General features: G+C 46.8%; 1 protein-coding gene across 3 annotated transcripts in view; it reads right to left on the bottom strand.

The window, feature by feature from the left end:
- Nucleotides 1–19,841, bottom strand: part of SH3PXD2A (SH3 and PX domains 2A) — a 234,843-nt gene that overhangs the window by 160,183 nt on the left and 54,819 nt on the right. For 2 of the 3 annotated variants that reach the window (XM_057379494.1, XM_057379484.1), the window contains exon 3: nt 7,254–7,329. In XM_057379494.1, coding sequence (XP_057235477.1) covers nt 7,254–7,329 — 76 coding nt within the window. Of the gene's footprint in view, nt 1–2,709; nt 2,859–7,253; nt 7,330–19,841 lie in introns of those variants that run through there. The other variant, XM_057379501.1, reaches the window with a different exon arrangement.

The following is a 19,841-nucleotide window of genomic DNA, read 5'->3' as shown; positions in this document are numbered from 1 at the left end:
CCCCAGTCTGTGGGTTGAATGCAGAATGCTCTCAGACTTGCTACATACCACCCACTTTAGATTACAGACTTGCAGAGTTATTTTTAAAAAGTAATTATAGTAGTAGAGGGCACACTCATCTGGAACGGCTGCCTGAGGAAACGACGAGCCGAATGCAGCTCAAACTGCTTTTCAAGTCTATAATCATGTTTATTTACTGCCTTTAAAAACAAGAATCAAAATCCAACTAATTTCTGAGTGAAAACGTCTGTATTATTTCCCCAAGGAGGACAAGCAACTAGACTACACTGAAAACTTTCCCTGGCCTTTCAGTCTAGCATCCAGAGCTGCAAAAAATATTAAAAAAAAATAATCCCCATTAGCTCTGGCTTCAAGGAAACCCAAACACAAGTCCCTTTCCATTCTTTGTTTTCCCTTCAGACTGTGGCTTGATCATTACAAAATCCTCATCAGGAGATTCAAGTGGTCTAATGAGAGGCACATCATGTTTTGCATATGCTGACTTCTGCCCGGAGGTGGTTTCTGTTTGAGCAAAACACCAGTTCTTAATCTGCGTGAGAGGAGTGGGTTACAAGCCCCAGAAAAAGATTCTGTAGCTTTTTTCTATTCCAGCCCCTCATTTCAGCTGTCAGCTGACTGATTTTGGATCTCTATGCTGAGAAGGGACTGRGAAGAGACTGAGAGAGGAGGACCAGGTACTTGTGCAGATACCAGCACTATTTTTTTCCACTCCTTCTTCCTCTTGTAATGGAATCAGACCCTTGATTCATACCCTATTAATGCCTGAAAACCTTCACAAGGCCTGACCTGTGAACCATGCTTAGCACACAAAGCCAGCAGCCCCCTGCACTTCTGTCCATGGGGCTCCTTACAGCTCCTCCTCAGCTGGCAGCTCTGAAAGCTGGCGCTGGCCMTGCCTTTTCCACAGCTTTTTCAACAGGCAGCAGCCTTAGGGCATCCTATGACCTCATACTTGACGACTTGTCTTTCAACCAGAAAACACTTAAACCCTAAAAATATCTCCACGGAGCCTAAAGAAAAGAATACGCCTGTTCCCCTCAAAATCATCAATCCTCCTGCCACCCGGCTGAGGAACAGCCGCTTCCTCCCGGCAGCCCCTGCTTTCCCTTCAAGCCCRGAGCCGACAGGAAATCCATTCTCCTCTTGTGAGAGACAGGAGATGAATTTTCCACAATAGCTCTCCTAGCAAGGCAGAAAATAGAAAGACACAATAGAAACCGCTAACTCAAACAATAGGAGCTGCTGAAGGGCAGCTCACCAGAAGCTCGGCATCACCCAAGTCCTAAATAAGCTGGAGTGGAAAGAAGCCAAGGACCTGTTAGCTGTATGCTAACACAATATCCAGGCTCAAGCATAAGATTTTTCTAAACCTAGAAGCACTATACCCTTTCAGAGAACAGGCAGGAAAATGCAAAATATGTATATTAAAGTGAAATTGCGCTGCATTATGGAATGGCCCCAAAAAATATTTCCATAACTGTTCCAGCCCACAGCATCTCATGCCACAGTGCCATGGGTCACCTCTCCACCCTATGGCAGCTCTTCTGAGATGGGGACAGGGGACTGCAATGCTGCTTTACTGCAGGTGGGTGGAAGGGAATGGGGACAGAGCTCCTCTTTCTTCTGAGAGTTTGTCGCCTCATATTCAGAAAAGCACAGCAGAACATCTTGGTTATTGACATTACACAGGCAAGCCTCAGCAAACCAGACATCTGAGACTCAGCTCTGTGTGTGTGTATGCCTGTCATGCCTGTAAGACTACCCCTGCATATTAGAGGAATACTGTTTCWAATAACTTAATTCACATTTTAATCTAAAATGTAAGATGTGATTTGATAAAGATAATTTTATCTGATATCTCCTGGGTTTTTTAATCTTTAAGCTACTTTTTGACTGGCTTTAAACTGCTGTAACACAGTTCATTTCTGAGTAGGTCAGATATGAAATTCTGATTAATTCAAAATTAACCCCCCCAAAAAGTTAAAATCACTTACTAATAACTTGCTGCCCTAGCTCAGACTGATGAATGAGAGAATAATCAAAAATTATATACAAACCTGAAATTTGCACATAAAATACTTCTAAGAATTAGGACACGGAATGCATTTCCTTTTAAATGCTCTGCTAGCAACCATCTCTCCAAAGGAGAAAATAGCCTGCAATAAAAATATCTCTAAAAGTTCTAAGGCTCCTCCTTGGCCAGTATGTACCTCAGAGTCACCATCCCTCTGCCTCCCAAGGTGGGAAGAATAAATGTTGAAAACACTCTCCATATACTGCAGAAATGCAGCACCTTTGACAAAATTACACACGGCCATATCCTAATTTTGCTGATCCTGGCCTCAATTCTTACAGCTGGAATATGAAAGGCTCGATCTGAGGGCCACTGCGGTACTGACTGTGTGAGGATCAACCATCATCTCCACTCCAGCACTTGATCTATGAACAAAAAACTGCTTCTCCACCAGCCCAGAGCAAAACAARAAGGCGCAAAGCTGRAATATACAAAGCTGAAATATACAAAGCTGAGAGAAAAAAAAAAAATCGATCAGACGAAAGCCTGATGTTGCAACCCTACTGAAACCTTCTTCCTCAGCTTCGTCTTACCCAAAAGACAGCGCTGGAAAAGGGAGGGGAAAAAACCAAACCCAACACCCCAAACCGAAACCAAAGAGCAGACATAAGCACCTGGGATGCAGTTCATCGGCAGATCTCCTTCCCCACTGCAGCCCGGGGGTGGCAGACACAGAGGTGAGGAAGGTCCCAGCCGGCATTGGCGAGGTTATTCCCCATCCTCCCGCATTGTGCAAAACGGGGAGGCTCCGCCGGCAGCCCGAGCAGCCCCAGGTGTCTGGGCGGTGCTGGGCCAGCCGCCCGCGCCTCTCCAGCCCAACCTCTCCCTTCTCCTGACTCACACATTCGGCCGGGACTCGCTCCTCCGACTCCCCTTTGCTACAGGAACAGCCTCCAGCAAACCTGGCTGGGAGAACCTGCGGCTTCTCCGAGGAACCGGGAGCCTGGCCCAGAGCCTGAGGAGGGCCCAGAGCCTGATGAGTCAGGCACAGCCTCCCGGCAGGGATCGCTCACCCCTCTCCCACCCACAGTCCCCGGCAGGAGAACGCTCCACAGCCCTGGAGCAGAGAACAGGGCCCAACTGGCACTACCTGCAGGGATTTCTGCCCTAAAAAGCCTGAGCAGCCATGCCGTGTGCTCCCACTGCCCCAGGGACGAGGAAGGAGAAAGCCCCAGAGACCCCTCTGAGATGGTGGCGGAGCGTTTCTCGTCTCAGGGGCAAAGCAGGTCAGCGGGGCACAGTGGGGTGACAGCGGCCGGGTGACATCTCATCCCCCATGCTGGCATCCCTCCCACCGCACTGGGACACTGCCACCATGCTCTGCTGGCAGCACGTGGCCTGAAATGGATGGTTTCCTCTTTCCTCRCCCTAGTCAAGGGAGGAGGAAAACCTGAGTGGGGAAAAAAGGAAGAGAGAAGGTGCCTCTCTGGTAGAAGCTCCCAAGCGCTAGAGGCAGGGACTGGAGCCAGGCTGGGATGTTATTCCTGACCAAGCTGGTAGGACAGCCTGCACTGATCACCYTGCTCCCCTGGGACAGGACTCTGCTTCCCAAGAGTTAGGAAAACCAGGCACACAAAGCAGTCTCCTGAAACAGGATGTCTGCCTCTCCAGGCAGCAYGGAAGCTGCAGAGCAGGCACTCAGTGAGGATTTTCCCCTTCCAGCACATCCTATGTAAAAACCTCCTGATTCTTCAGTGTGGGTCCAAAGTAGTTTGAAGTCCAGGCATGGATACAGCTGGAATCTGTGTGGGAAGTGCAAGGGGCTGTCATCAATGCCCAGCCCTCCATGCCATGGCAAGCCCAAGCGTCTCTCCAAGGCAAGGATTYGCAGCCCAGCAGTCAGCATGACACGATCCTTTCACGCCATGCAGCACATTTTCCCCAGGGCTGCACTTTGGAAGATACAGAAGAGCAAGAAGACACAGCTTTGTCTCCAGATGGCTCCCCCATTCAGTGCCAAGAGAAACGAAAAACAATGCAAGCCCTGGAGTCTTGGGTCAACCACTGCAAAACTGTTAATCCAGAGCTGTACTGCCCTGTCTCTGCCATTTCATTTGCCACTGTGGTCTCCAGAAGCTCAGCAGACAAGTCTTCTCCTTCCAGCTGAAATTCCTTTGTTAATTACCTCAAGATCCCTGAATTAGGGAGCCCAAATCCATAACCTCTTCTCTCTGCTGACACAGATGTAAAAGTACCTGACAAGGAGGCAGCAAAACATCTCATCCACACTCCAAAGATCATTCTTCAGATACGCAGCAGGAGAGATGGAGAAATCAGTGTTTTGCAAATGTGCTCAACCAACAACCACACTAGTACCTTCAAACAGCACTTTCCATCCATGTCTTTTTACAGCAACAAACTGTCTTTGGTCTAGAGATAGGTTCTTGCAGCAAATTTTATTCCAGTTCTTCCACAGTCTCCCCCTCCCAAGGAAAAAAGTCATACCACCAACTACAAAAACGCTCTCTGGCCACTCCACAGAGTTTCTTATGCGGTTTTCTTCTGCACAACCTCTCCTGATGCAGAATTTTCCAACATTAAAAAGGGAAATCGGAGAGAAGAAAGGAAAAACTCAYGGGAAGAAGATAAAATGAGGAAAGGAGATGAGAATATCAGTTTTGCCTTCTCGGTATGGTTAAAAAAAATCACAAACAAATTGAAGGCAAGGAAGTGACTCTCAGAAAGTAAAACAAAATTACAAAATTGTCCACAGGACATTTTCTATCGGACTACCTGACACTGCTTACAACTTCCTTACACTTCTTTATGGCACTGAAAGCCATAGAATCCTTATTTGTGTAAGGGAGAAGTGAGGGTAAATATATTTGAAGAAAGAAATTGATGAAAATAAGACAAAGGTGTTTAGAGAAGAGAAGAGAAGAACTGCACCTTTCTGCTTCTGAACACAGTATGGTCTCTCCTTGGGKGGCAAGGCTCTGAACTCCATTACACTTTTCCTTGGTTTTATAGGTAAAAGGTTTYCAGCACAGTCAAATACTAATTATTATTTCAGGAAAACAAACAGGAGTTGCAGGGTGGAAAATGCCAACTTCCTAAGCAGACCTGATRGGAGGGTTTGTCCTACCCTGCAAGTGGCACAGCAAATCCTGGGCACTCAGAACCCAGCAKGCAGAGCCACTCCAGCTTGGCTGAATCAGGCCCACAATAAGCAAGCAAGACCATAACATCTTCATAAAGTAGGATATAAGTACAAACATCTGCAYTGCCCTTTTTTAATTAAGGGAGTTTATAGCTAGGTATTCGTTTCTGTAATCCACGGCTCCAGCTGCAGAAATGCCATGCGTATTCTAATTATGGCAGCTAGTTTATTTAACAGAGTTTGACATTGTTTGACATTTAGCTGAGTCACCTTGTTCTTGGGTAAAGCAGCAAGGGCTGCTCAGCAGTTCAACAAGAAAGAGGCAGAGATTCGATATCAAAAGTAGAACATATATCACAGAAATTTTAAATTAAATACAGCTGACGTCTATTCTGTTCTGGCAGCTTCTCTCTTTGGGACACTGAGTCAACACAAATGCTTTCCAGATATAACTYTTCCCCTCAAGGACATGTGGCAGTACCATCTCCCTCAGCTCCCTGGAGGGTGGGAAGGGTAGGAAGTGTTGTATTGGGCATATGGGGTTTATCTCACCCTCTGCAAATACCACCCACCCACCTATCAGGACATCCATCACCAAAATCCGCACAAAGGCTGAGCAGCAGCCACCTGCAGCCAGCCAACATTTTTTTAGGAGAAAATAAAACAGATAGGCCGGTGACAGTCAATACTGGAGGAACAAATACTACCTGCAGACAGGATTTTCCTACAGCACCTCATGTGAAACCATCTGCACTCCTGTACAGCACTTTAAAGGATCTCAGAATGCTTTCCAGCAAGAAAGGCAGGCCAGCAGTATCCACACAGAGGTTTCACAAAGTGATTTGTCTAAGAGTTTGATGGTGACACAGCTAGAAAGAGAATCCACTCTTGGACTTCTCTCCTCATCCCAGATAGGAAATGGATGGCAACACCACCTTCCTCTGGATGCAGCACAGAATACTGCATAGAGCCAACCCTGAGCCTGGGACTGCCTTGCACAAGGTCAATGGAGGCTGCCAGGATGCTGCCAGGCAGCTGTGCTGCCCTGCTGTGGCTCTGATGCTTGTGTTGTGTATTTGTGCTGCTYGTTTCTAAGTCCCTACTTCCCAGTAACCCTGGAGCTGTGCTCACCACTCATCTGGAGCAGTTGCTTTGCCTGCAAACATCTTTGGGGATCACAGCACGCTCCTGGAGAGCACTAAGCCCTCCCATCCCAGCTTCACTTCACAGACCTTAAGGGAAGAGCTGGGATCTCCTTTTTATAGCAAGAGACAGAACAGACCTTTTAACAGGCTGAAAATACTCCATTTATCCTGGCAGGCAGCACAGCGAGCCAAACCTTAAGCCAACAGCCAGAATCGTGCAGTCAGACAATAGGGAGCTGGCCAGAGCCTTCCCTTCCAAGAGCACGCTGTGGTCTGGCTCATCTCCCCCATGCCATCCCTGCAGCCACTGCTGGAAGAAGCTGTGTACAMGTGTGTGCTGTTACCCTGGACAGGATATCCATCATGTTCAGGCCCTCTCCAAAAGCTGTCAGAGGGCTAGTGGCTCAAGCCAAAAAGATAAGTAAGCAACTTTGTGGCCAGCACTGCAGAAATCCCTATTTGCATTTAACCTTTTTTCAGTTTCCTTTCTATCCCAGTGGCAACTCCAGTTATTCATTCTTTATTGTACAGTAATAGTGTCTGCAGAGCCACAGCACCCAGAAATGACTGACTCTGGTCCCCCAGTGGTCTCCCRATTGGTGGCCTGAGCTCAGACTGCCTGGTTGCACCCCACAGACACAACYCCCTAGAAGCCATCAAATCCTTTTSTGTGACAGGGCATGAGCCAACCTGAATCCAAACAGCTGATGCAAGATCCCTTGAGAGCCCTRAACACCATGCCAGCTATTTTAGGAGGAGGTGGAGGTCTGGTATCACAAGGCTGAATGTATGAGCTCCCAGAGAAAAGGCATTTATAAGAATGGTCACAAAAAGTACGAGAGACAGTAGCTGGGGAACTGCAGTCTCCAGCTGCTCTTAGCCGTCTTACTTAGGGCTTTCCCCACAGCATTACCTGGTAGAAAAGGAATGATTCTTTGCTTGGGATCTTTCTGGCCTCCTTCAATAGGGAACTTGTCCAGAAGCTGCATCTGCAAAGGAAGCACAACAAACATTTAGGGGGAAACATGGAATGTCTGTAGGGACCAAAGGATCTCTTGGTTTTTGTGTGGTTTAAGACAAAAGCAACTTCAGGAATTGCTTTGTMTTATTGGAGGGGAGCCTGTACTTAAAAAGGTATGATACAGTTCACTCCAAGAAAGGGAGGGCAAGTTTCTGGCAGCACAGAGGAGCTGGGACAGGGCCCAGGCAGACAGCTGAGCCTGGCCTTGCTGTGGTTCTAAAATTAGGTTCCCATTTTTTGCTACAAAACACATGCCTTGYCTCTAATATAGCCTGCCTGTGCTAGTGGAGCAACAAGTTTTACCTGTCCATGTGACAGACCACACTCCTGGCTAAAAACACASTTCAGGCAACCAGATTAAAGCATGTCTAACAAAACACCTGCTCTGCTTTTATGGMAAGACACTGCCTACTGCCCTGGTTCAGTAAGAAAGAGCACTCCCAGGAGACAGAGATGGGTGACTTGCTATGCAAACAAGCCTAGGAAAGTTGCATGCTGATCTGACATTGCTAAAGGAGCCCTACAGTATCTCCTTGGGTGATGAGACCTGATGGACCAATGCCACTGAGGCTGAAGACCAGCTGAAAGGCTTCAGACAGAAAGATGCACCTGCTCTAGTGGCACCTTCATGGACTTATCCAAAAGAGACCAACTCCAGCCYTGAAAACTGCCAGAGCCTCTCATCCCTCCCATTCACCATCTGCAACCTTTCACTCTCATTGAGCACATGGTGCTACCAAGATAAATACTTTAATCTTCACATTCTATTTCATTTTACCCCATATTTCAGATGTAGGATGAAATGCACTATGTCCCCTCCCTACACAGAAGCCCTGGCTCCTCTCAGGCAGGGGAAACTCCAAAGCTCCTGCCAGCCCAGGGCTCTTTTCCGACAGACCAGGAAAGATGTCTTTCAACTCACAGTCCACAGCCCCTGTGACCTCYGAGGAAGGCAAGTAAAGAAAAGAAAGCAGCCAAGTTACTTGCCCTTGCAGAACCCCTATCTCCTCACCTGAACTGGATCTACACCTCAATACAAATACCCAAAGTGCCAGCAAGAGCTGGGGGAYGGGAGGGGATCCTCATCAATCAGCATTTAATCTCATCAGTGCTACATGTCCAGCAGGGAGGCTGTGGAAGTTAGCAGTGGTTTTGCTAGCWCGACAGATTTCCTTGTAAAAATATTTTTTTGCTAACTTGGGGTAAAAGCGGTCAGAATTATTTTATTTTTAACTGGTTTTGTTTTAAGCATGAAGAATCCTTCTCATCTTCCACCACATTTCTCTTCTCCAGCATTTTCAGCATATGGCACAGCAAACCAAAGATCAAGAGGAAACTYGGGAGTAGAAGGAACATCTGTGCAGGAGAAGAACTTAAAAGATCCCACATGTTTTCCCATCAGGGAGTCAGCCTGGTAAATAAATAGACCATAGCTTTGCGGATTGTTAGCTAACTCGCTTTTCTGCCGACAGAGACACSTTTTTTATTGAAAATGGCAAATTTTGTTTTCTTGTAGGTAGAGCTCTGGGTGTCTGAGGTCAGGCATGGGCAGGAGTTTTGTTCAAAGGAGAGGGAAGAAAAAAAAGAGGGGGAGGGAATCCCCACCTACTGACTTGAAGTTTCACTGTTGCTACACATTGAGCCAGGAAGGCAATTCTCACTTTACTGTGCGGTGCCTGATTCAAGCTGGAACCGATACAGTCAAATTCCCATGGTTATTCTTGGAGTTAGATTAGCTTGGCTAATACAAGCCTTTTTAACCACATCAAGAGAGTCACAGCGTGTATAACTTAGTGCTATTTATCTAAAGGGTGGATATCAGCAAAACAGATACAATAAGCTGCAGCTGGAAGAGTTTGGCTAAACTTTCCTAGACTACGCTTTCCACCCCAGCTCTTGCCTTCCACTGGCAGGGTCTGGATGGCAGGGAGCTGGGGGAGGCAGGGGCACTCAGAARCCATGGATGCAATTGATGGGGACATGGAGACATAACTCTGCCATTGTGAAGTCCCCTTCTGTTCCTTGTGAAGGAAGCAGGAAGTTTTCTCATCTTTTTGAATATATGAGACAGCATSCCAGTGGGAATCTAAAGACAAGGCATAAAGCTGCTGCTCCTCTGAAAGGCCATACGAGGCTGGGCACCCATGGAGAGGTGTGAGGTTGTGGAGGAGTGTGACGGTCCCTTTCCAAGCCCCTGACCACAGACCACTTGCCACTGGTGTGTGGATTTGCCCTTGGATCAATGAGTTGGGTCTGAAATTTGTGCTGCCCCAGCAAGRGACAGGCTGGTGCTGGGCAGCTGCACAGGAGGTTCAAGAGGAAACTACTGGCTGAACCTCTGGCATGCCACAGGAAACACAACAGACCTAAAAAGGACCTGAGCTATGACAAAACAGCAGCCCAGCAATTATACCCTTGCCTCTGTGCCCAGCTATTCCCACTGATGCCTCAAAAAGCACTCCCAGCATGACAACATCCATAAAGATGAACATGAACAGCACAGAAAACCTGCAACACGACTGGAAGGTAGAGACTGYCCTTCACTCTGCCATGCAGGAAACCCTTCAGGATGTCACAGTCAAATAAAGCACAGCAGAAGCAGGGAGCCTTCCTCTGCACTTCCGTACATCCAGTTCTGCCATACAAAGCCAGTGTTAGCTAGATCTAAAGTCCTAGAAAAGCAGAATTCTGTATTCTGCCCCCCATAGAGAAGGATGTGAAATGGAAGATGAGGAAGAGATATACGCAGGAGAAAAAAACATCAGAGGACCTGAATGAAGCATCCCAAATCTTCCAAAGGTGATGAGGTGTCCCAAGCCAATGCCTAACATCCCCACTCAGCCCAGCTCTGGTAAGAGCAGACAAATGGAGTAGCTGGGAATGAAGAGAGCTAAGGGATGAACTACCAGAACTGCTCATGATTAACAGACAGAGACCAATAAACAGATTTTCAGTTCTCTTAATTAGATGTCTGCAAAGCATCTGAAAGTTGGAAACTCTTTTGTCTGTGACAAATGTTTTTCCATTAAAGGAAGTTATCCTTGTTTTAACTGCAAATACACATATGATTGATGAAAAAGACCCTTCACTTAATGCCCCAGGTTATTCTGCTCAGACATGGACAGTCTCCACAAGATGTTGCTCAATCTTTGATCTATGACAGTTAACTTAGGGACAAAGTTTGCTAAATCAGAAAGCAATTCTGTCACCTGGAATAAAAACATCCCAGTATGAAGGCGAAGAAGGGACATCTGAATGCAGAGTGATGAAGATTTGAATTAGGGATGTAGTTGGCTTTGGGCAGACAAAACACAGCTGAGAAGCACATTTTGGCAAATCTGGAGGAACTCAGTTCAGCTGCTCACAATAAGGAGAAGCCTCCAATTACACGGGTGGTGTGGTGAGCAGAAAGAAACCTGYTWGAATGYCCCTGTATCACAGGGTGGAGGATCYGTTTGGAAACAGGGAGGGTATATGGAAACCAGGAAGTGAGTTTTCCATCCATTCAGGCAGCATGTCTGCAGTCAGGCTGAACAAACACATCCCACTCCCACTTCTGGCACAACAGATCCATGTCCATGAATAACTCACCACCAAAACTGCCTCTCGAGGCTTTGTCTCTCCAAACTGCTCTGGGTTTGCTGGCGTTTTTCCTACCTAAGTCCTGCACAGTCCTGCCTTCTGCTTTGAGCACCTTCCTTCTTGCTTCTGCCCAAAACTCCATTAGAAGACCTGCTATAAAACCTTGCGTTCCAGATGATGACTTTGTTACAGTGGTCAGCAGATGATCATGCAATTAATCCCATTAAAAATCAAAGAAATTACTSATGTGAGTTGCTGCTCATTAAAATGAGAGCCGACTCAAGAGCACAGTCCCACTCCACTCCTTTCTATTTGTACATAAACATGAAATCACTTGACTTATACCTTGGCCACTCAAATTGTCCCAAGACTACAATTCCTCCTACACCAAATGCCAGCAGGCACATCAGCTTCTCTTTTTCCAAGCACTCATCAGAAAATGCAGTTTTCATTAGAAGTTAGACAAGCTAACAATAACTTTAATTTAGRCACTGCTGGACTTGAAAGGTAAAGYACATGAGGACAGTCAGGCATCAGGCACATCCCTTCTCGCATGATCTGAGCTCAGAGGTCCCAAGGAGGGAAGAAGAGCTACAGTCAACTGGGAGATGGGGAGGAGGAGAGGAGGCATCTGTACATGTACGGGGTTGTGTGCACATTTCTAAGAGTCTGCCAAATAAACGGGAAGAAAAGCAAAGATACTACCAGGGATCTGAAACTAGTGATGATGGAACTCACACCCTCAGCAGGAAGGGTTAAGGGCATATGCAAATCAGAGAAGACTGAAAGTCCCTAACACAAGTTTAGATRAGGAGTGGTAACATACCAGAATAGAAGTTATTAATTAAACCCCTGGAGAGCTGCAGTAATTTCCTTTCATTTTGAAGTTGGAAACCAGCTGTGCTGCTCACTGATAGGACTGATGGTTTCAGCATCATCAGCTATATTTTGAATTATAAATCACATGATGTGCAAGAAAGCGAATGGCCAGAATGGGTTTGAATTCTGTCACCTGCCAGAGTTTTCCTGTGGATAAACCTCTCTGGTCCTGTCTCTGATTTTGCTGTTGCAAAATGTGAGATTTTACCAAGAGCCATCAAAGGCTCTGCGCCTTATGCTGCAGAACAGGGGTCAGAGATTTAATTCAGAGGAGCTACACTCATGTAACAGCAAGACAGAAGCAAATGGAAGAGGTATTATCAGTGGGTTCCAAATAYGATTATCCTCTCATTTGTGGGCTTGTCCATCTACAGCATATTCCAAATCCTGGTTAACAATGGGATCCAAGGGGGTCTTTCACTTAGGAAGATGGCTAGCCACCATTTCCAGRGAATGGATCTCATGGTAATAGGTAACATCAATATTTAAATGTCAGCAGGTGAAAACAAGGAAAAGAGTGGAGAACGTAAGAGCCCATCTCCACAGATTCACCTCTTACATACTGGTCCACAGAAGATAATTTCTTCAATTGTTTGATTTCAGGATAGGTTTTCTGCTAAGGTTAATCAGCAGAGCATCTATGAGGACCACATTTACTCCAGCTCAGGATCATACCTGCTGAGATCAGTGACAGAAGGAGATGCATGGCAGGGAAAGAAACCTCTCTTCCTGGGGCAGATGCCTCCACAGGATACAGCWCTTAGAGAACTTTCTCTAGATGTGGGTCACACTGAGCTTCTTYTTATTTCTCTTCTGCTTCACCCTCTCACAGGAACAACGAAACAGTTCACTCTCACAGGCACAAGACAGCAGGAGGTCTGCTTAACTCACACCCCTTCAAAACTGTCCAGAGCAGAGCTGTTCCTGAGCATAATACCAACTAGGAAAAGTTTGTGGAAGACCTTTGGGTGAGGACGTGGAACAGACTGAGCCCAGGGAGCTCATCTGTTAGCCACTCACACATAGAACTGACATCTCACACAGCAGAAGGAGGTGAAACTCCATCTCTTCCTAAAGMAGTAACGGGTTCCACAATGCAGCAGGAATAACTCTATCAGGCAGCCAGTGACACTGGCTCCCTTGTGGTGTTACATGATGCCACAGCATGCAAGAGAAGTGCAATAATTCAATCCCTGAGAAGCAGCAGCAACTGCTTTCTTTTTATTTTGAAAGAAAAAAAAAATTACAGCAAAAAGTCATCCGGATAACCAGCTGACATGCCTGACAATTACAGCATTATAGAATATGTTCTGAATTAAATATAGTGCAATCCGTGAGAAAGTCAAACAAAAGCAGGAAAATCCATATAAAATAAAGAGAACAGACATTTACTGCATGGTGTAATCCCCAAAGGGAAAATGCCTTTCTCAGGTCTAAAAATTTCCACAAGAAATCTTGGAAATCTTACAAACCTCTCAGTATCCAACTAAAACAGCCRGGGGAGGAGAAGGCCGGGAGCAGAGAATGGGGGTCTTTCCCCAACACAATCCATCAAAACAGGGAATGCTGTTTCCCAGCTGAGACATTTGGTATTTTTCATAAAGAAATGCAGCTTTCTCTAAAGGCYCCACAGAAAGAGCCCAGCATTTGTGGCTAACACAGACTGGCAAAACATTCTGAGGTGCTGGTTTGGGATGACAGAGGCACTTGGTGCATCTCTGAAGAGCCTCTCAGAAAGCCCAYGCTGTCCTTTCACAGAGCAGCTATTGAAGTCTCCTGCCAGAAGCATTTTCTTTTCCCAGTCCTAAATTAAACTGGCCTCATCCAACTTAACCACACTGGAAGATGCTGRGACAAAGGCTACTTCATGCTTTTCCATCTCTCCATGGTGATTATATGTCCCCTGTTACTCTGGTATCTACAGAGGATTTGACCAGGCAGCATCCCTGGGAATTAAGGCCACACCACAATTCCTGCTTTGGAGAGATGAATGCTGCAGTTATGTGGCACCACAGGATCCTGCAGGGATGTCAGAGCCATGCTGATGACATGCCCCATCAGATCAATTAGCTTCTGAGGAAGGCTCACAATTTTGTGATGGGRTGCAAGCAATTTCCTGGGTTTTTTTTCCGGAGCCCAGGTGCTCAGCTGTACAGCCTAGGCATGTTCTAAAAGGCTGACTGCAGGCCACACTAAAAATCCTGTCTGGGAAGAATTCCTTCAAAAAAAGAGCATCTTTCCTTATATGCTGCAATTTTTAATCCTTACAAAACCCACAGGCTTTAAATGTTCCTTCAGACTGCACAGAAGCAGCAGGAGACACTGCAGTAACAGTGCCCTTGGACACTCAGCTCTGGCCTTCAGACAGCAGAACTGCATCTGACAGCACTGTCAGARCAGAGCTTCCACTTTTAGACACAATGGCAAGTCTAAGAGCTTCACTGAAAGGGGGCAAAGCACCAAGGTCACTTCCATTAATCACTGCTTCCACATCACTTGGGCATTTGAAAGAATACTTCCTCCATCCTTCTTTAAATTTCAACCCTTTCAAGCCAATTAATGACATACAGCACAGCCCCACTAAGATTTTAGTGTTTATCAGCTCACTAACCTTACCAAGCCACTCTAAGGCCCTTACAATGCAAAAACKGAGAGAACCTGGCCCTAAACTTGGCCAAGTAGGAGCAGCTTGACTCAGCTCAGCCCAGCACAGAGGCTAGGAAGGTTGGTGGGAGGTTGCAGAGCTTAAAAAAACCCTCTGGTCCTTACAAAAATTGCTGGCAGCAGCATCAGACTCTGCATTGCAGCTGCAAGCAGGGTGCTGGGGGTGCACCCCAAAAGCACAGGGCTTTTAGCAGCGTGMTGGTATTAACTGCATCCTTACTGTTAGCCAAAACACACACCAGATATTGTCACCATGTCGGYTTTACTTCTGTTTTGTTCAGTGTTGTCAGATCATCCAGGGCACTGAACTCCTGATCTGCTCCATAACATGACAGATTTTAGGATGGCATCTGGTGGAAACAGGCGCTGGCTCTTCATTAAAGATCCCCTTGTTTGCCAGCATGACTTCTCCTGGGTTCAGGCAGTCCCCAAAAGGGATGTCAAGAGCTGGAGAATCATGTAGGTCATACAATGCCCTCTTCTCCCCTTCTTTACTCCTCTCTCATAAAGAGGTAGCAGTGGACTTTCATGGGTATTTTAGGCAGAGATTACCCAGCCAACCAGACCCCATCTTTGCAAACAGATTTTGTTTGAGCTGGTGCAAAGCCTGGCACAGGAACTCTCTGAAACCCAATTTATACATCAGACAGTCATTGAACTTGCACCCACAGAATCCATCCTTACACAGTCTTTTAAGTTGCTCACACAGCACTGGCCACAGTTTCAACTAAACCCTGTTAAAAGCACACCCTCACTTAAACTGGTAGTTTTGTGAGCCTGCAAGGCTACTTCCCTGCTCACACTGCTGTGAGAGAGATGAGACTTTAGCTCCAAATGTATGAAACTTAATCCCTCTGTTTTCATAATCTACATCTTCTCTACAGCCTGTTAGCTCTGCTTGATGTATTGTCCCCTGGAAACCATGAGTAACTTCAATATTGAAARCAGAAACAATAGCTCCAAACACAATGGCACATTTTACTTCACAAACTCCATCTGAAATGGTATCTCCTCATCTCCATAGGACACTTCTCGTAGCTCTGGGGAGAGCATCTGCCAGAGGAGAGCGACCGCCCAGCGCAGCACAATGAGGAAACTGTGCCAAGCACAACACAACCATAGGTTTTAACTCCACGCTGGGAGGAGACTCCTTTGTCTTCTTTTCTTCCTCTCTCCCTACCTCCCAACCCTGAGATGTTTAGCCTGTGTATCTGGTTCCAAACACACGTGTATCTTGTCTTTGGGGGGATTCAGAAAGGAGTACAGACAACAAATCCCACTGCTGAGCAGGCAGACAGAGCTGCACGTGTAACAGATACCGTGCTGCAGCCCTCCAGGGAGGGAACATGCAGGCAGCACAGCAGGSCAGGAGGTTTCCAGGAGCTCCAAGCCAGATGCCAGCCTGACACCTCAGCCCCAGCACAGACCTTCAGTTCAGGAACCACCTGGCCTTAGGTGCCATGCTGGCACCTCCCCAGAATGCTCATCTGGCACGTAGGGACAGCRAAGGTGTTCAGTGCCAGGGAAGGGCAGACTCCAAAAGCATTGGCTGTCCAGMTGGGCTTGCAGTGCTGGGAGGAAAGGATTTACACACTGGAACACAATGCGAGAACAAACCTAGGTTAGCAACAATCAGTCCTTACTGGTGCGTACTCTAATGGCATCTCGGAGATTGGTTTCTCTCTGTAGATTGAGTTCTGGACAGGGAGGACAAAGTTCATGAGTATCAGAAAGGCTGTTTGAAAGAGCCCCTCCCATCACTGGTACAACCACACAGCACAGGCACCAYTGCTGCACACTCAGACCCACACCAGCTCCTTCTGATCCCTGCTCCAACACGCAGCATGATGATGTTGTCTCTTTAAAAGTTAAAGGGGAATTTGGGTAACATCTGAGTTCATAAAGTACAGAAGGAGAACCCCAGAGGACCTGAGACCAGAGCTGTCCCAAAGGACCTTGTAGATGGACCAAACCATGAYGCATGACCGCAATGAGAGGAGGGACAACACGTCCTGCAGGACAAACACAACCCAGCACCCTAAGAATTTCGCTGGGATCGAAATCTTATTWTTGTAAGTACAAGTATGCCTGGGGACTTTCATTAATTTAATTGAGAAGGAAAGCAAACCCTGGGAAAGCAGACAGGCTTGGATGGCAGCCACGGCGGCTGCATGTGCTGTCGGAGCCGGGTGGGCACTCTGAGTGTTTACAGGGCCTCCGTGTTACGCTCCCCGTGCTCGAGCCCTACTCTGGGATTTTCATTCAGATAATATTCATCCATCTCTGGACGCATTCCTCATGGACCAGACGCTACTCTGTGTACCATACCAATCACATGCAATATTTGGCAGGGTATTAAAAGCATCGACGGAGGTCTTTGACAATGGTGGGGGTTATTTTGGTCTTTTTTTATCTCAGTAGCTTTTAAGTGGCACAGGCACATTGTCAAGAAATACTGTCGGGACTGTGACTTTTCCAAACTTGCAGATGAGAAAGCTGCTACAAGTTGTGAGGGAGAAAGAGCACATGGAGGCAGATGCTTGCATCCAGGAGGAGAGGGACTCCTTCCAGCTCTATCCTTCACAGGAGGTCTCTATACCAGGCCTATATCCCTGGCTGGTGGCATTTGCAAGACTCAATGGTGAGACCATGGCCAACAATTCCAGGTGCCCAGYGCATTGTTACCCCCCACAGGCAGCACAGCACTGCCCTGAAAGCCAGAGCTGCTGTGCCCATCCCTGTCAGGGCAGCAGCAGAGTTTTAAGCCAAGGGTGGCTGCAGAGCCACGTGGGCTGAGCAGCAGCACCTATTCCTTCACAGGGAGCTGGGTACATGTCCAGCTTGGCAGTGAGCACCCATGCCTGCTCTCCTCTGGCAGATGCTCTTCCCATAACACGAGGAGCAGTGCAGCACCAAAACAATTTGTACTTAACCAGGCAGGTACTAAGACATAAAACAAAACCGTAAGTGTTCTCCAGCTGAAGGGGACACACTGAGTGTGCATTGATGCTTGGTATGCTTGGGTGATTCAAGGAAAGGGAACTGGGAAAAGCAAGCCATGGGAAATTGTAGCCACAATTCACCACATCCAGCACTTCCTTCCCAAACATTTCTGAGGGGAAGAAGGTGACCTACAAGCTATTTTGACGGGCAGGCTGATCCTCCACCTCCTCCTCCTTGTCCATCCAGGACAAGAGCAGTGATGATGCCGATTTCTATGCCTTTCCACATCTTTTGACCAGCTTTAGAAACTGGATGGGGCAGACTGGCAGGGCAAACAAGCATGACAGTCACTTGCGCCCTGCTGGGCACTGTGCAGGCATCCAGGGCTATTTCTCATTCTCCCTGTGGATTCTGTTSTCTCCATCACACCAAGCCACAACAAAGAAACATCAGAAAGATGTCCAGGTTGTGGAAACATCCTCACAAATGTGTTGAAAAGTCCAAGCGTAGCCAACAAGCTGCAGGTACGACACAGCTCTCTTCTGCCCTAGCCCCTGGCTCAGGTAGGGAATTAACATTTCACAGACTCCCCCTGAAATTACATKATGATATTTTGCCACAGAAAGTATCCAGGAAGACAGTAGCTTGCATCAAAGAGATTCAGACCACATCCAGGCCCTGTAATTCCCCTATGAGCAGCAGTCAAGCTGTCTGGTGGCACTGCAGTATGAGACTTGGCTGCTGCTTTTGAAAGTCCCCATGATCCTTGTGTCCTCCATAGGGTTATCTGTCTGATCTGCCTTTAGCACCTCAGCACTATGGCTGTAAGGGATCAGGTCTAGAGAACTGCCATCTGCAGAACCTAGCACTAAAAGCTCAATTAAATAAATAGGAGAAAAAGATATCAAGAAAGAAGCAAAGTGGGGAGGAGGTGAGACAAGGAACGACACATGAGCCGCTTTCTACCAAGGCACAAGCAGCTTCAAAAATTAGGTTCCACAAATGCACCATGCTGAGAGTAAGAAAAATATCAGAGCACAGAATGGCCCATTTTCCATCAGAAAGCAAGACAACCAGCCTCATTGAAGCACATCTGCTGCCACCCTCCCTTTGCCATCCAACATGGGCAGCAAAGGCATGGGAGGGCAGTAACTACACTCCCAGGTCCAGCACAGGTTGCTCTTTCCCAGCAACCTGGATGCAAAATTATCTTGCTTAATTAGGTCTTCCTTTGGCTAAAGTAACTGGCCAAATAAATAACACTACCAGACACACACATACACACAAATTACTATTTTTCTGAGGCAGGCTCAGACAATTGTTTCTACCCCTTCATCTGGGACTGRTGCACGTCTCCCCATGAGGTCAGATGCCAGAAACATTGTGCTGGCCAAGAACGAAGGAAAACCCAAGAGTGGCTTAGGAGCAACAGAAACAAATCTGAGAAGAAATTTTCTCCACCATAACAGGTGCAGAGATGTGATTAAATGTGCCTCAACASTCAGGCTTTCAACAGGGCCTGAGTGTCACACTGCAGATCCAATATGATCAAGGAGGCTTTGAAATCCCACCCCTGCTTTGAACCTGGCAGATCAACGTCAACCTGGAGAAGGATTTGAAGCCAGAGGAAGACGCTCATGTTTCGAAAGCAAGTGCCAGCAGGGGAAAGGGGAGGCAGAGGGGCTGTTCTCCATTACAAGAGAAATGCAAGAGCAGCTTGGGCAGGTGATCCCCTTGCTTGGATGTGGGGCTGAGCAGCATTAAACACTGCAAGCACAACAGAGGCTTCAAAACAAAAACAAATTTCCCTTCCCAACCATACATGCAAAAAGGTAAACTGCCAGGCAGCTTCATTTGCCTTTCTGTTAAAACTGAGCAAAGGAATAGGATTCAAACACCAATTCTGCTGACAGATGGGCTAACACTGTAATAGTATCTCATCTACTTAAAAGCATCTCTCAAATGTCAGAGGTAGAAAAAGAACTCCAGACTTCATATCCTGACTCTGAATGAGTCCCTCGAGGTACTGCTTCCATATTTGATCCATCCAGGAAGAGCCTATTTCTGTCATCAGATAGGAACATAGAGAAAGAAGGAAAAACTAAGATGAGGAAGAGATACTGCTGGGGGGTTATGGGGTAGATTCTGAGTTTAATGCTGACTTGCAGGAGTCTGACAGTTTTGGGACATGTGTAGGTGCCCTGTGTGCCTGCAAGCAGATAAAAAAAAATCAATGAAACTACTCAAAAAGCAAAAGAAAGAGCCAATTTCTKCAAAATCAATAAATTCTAGGGTGCAGAGGCCACTTTTCCATGCTTCAGCACTAATGTAAAGGTGAGGKTTTTTTCATGATGCCACTGAATTTTCCAGCACAACCAAATTCCCTTCCCAGAGAAACCTCTCTTACTCTTG

Source organism: Malurus melanocephalus, unplaced genomic scaffold (genome assembly GCF_030028575.1).
Source record: "Malurus melanocephalus ecotype Western Australia unplaced genomic scaffold, MMel_1.1 scaffold_12, whole genome shotgun sequence".
Classification (NCBI taxonomy): Eukaryota; Metazoa; Chordata; class Aves; order Passeriformes; family Maluridae; genus Malurus; species Malurus melanocephalus.
Note: the sequence above shows the minus strand (reverse complement) of the source record. Positions and strands in the feature narration are given on the sequence as shown.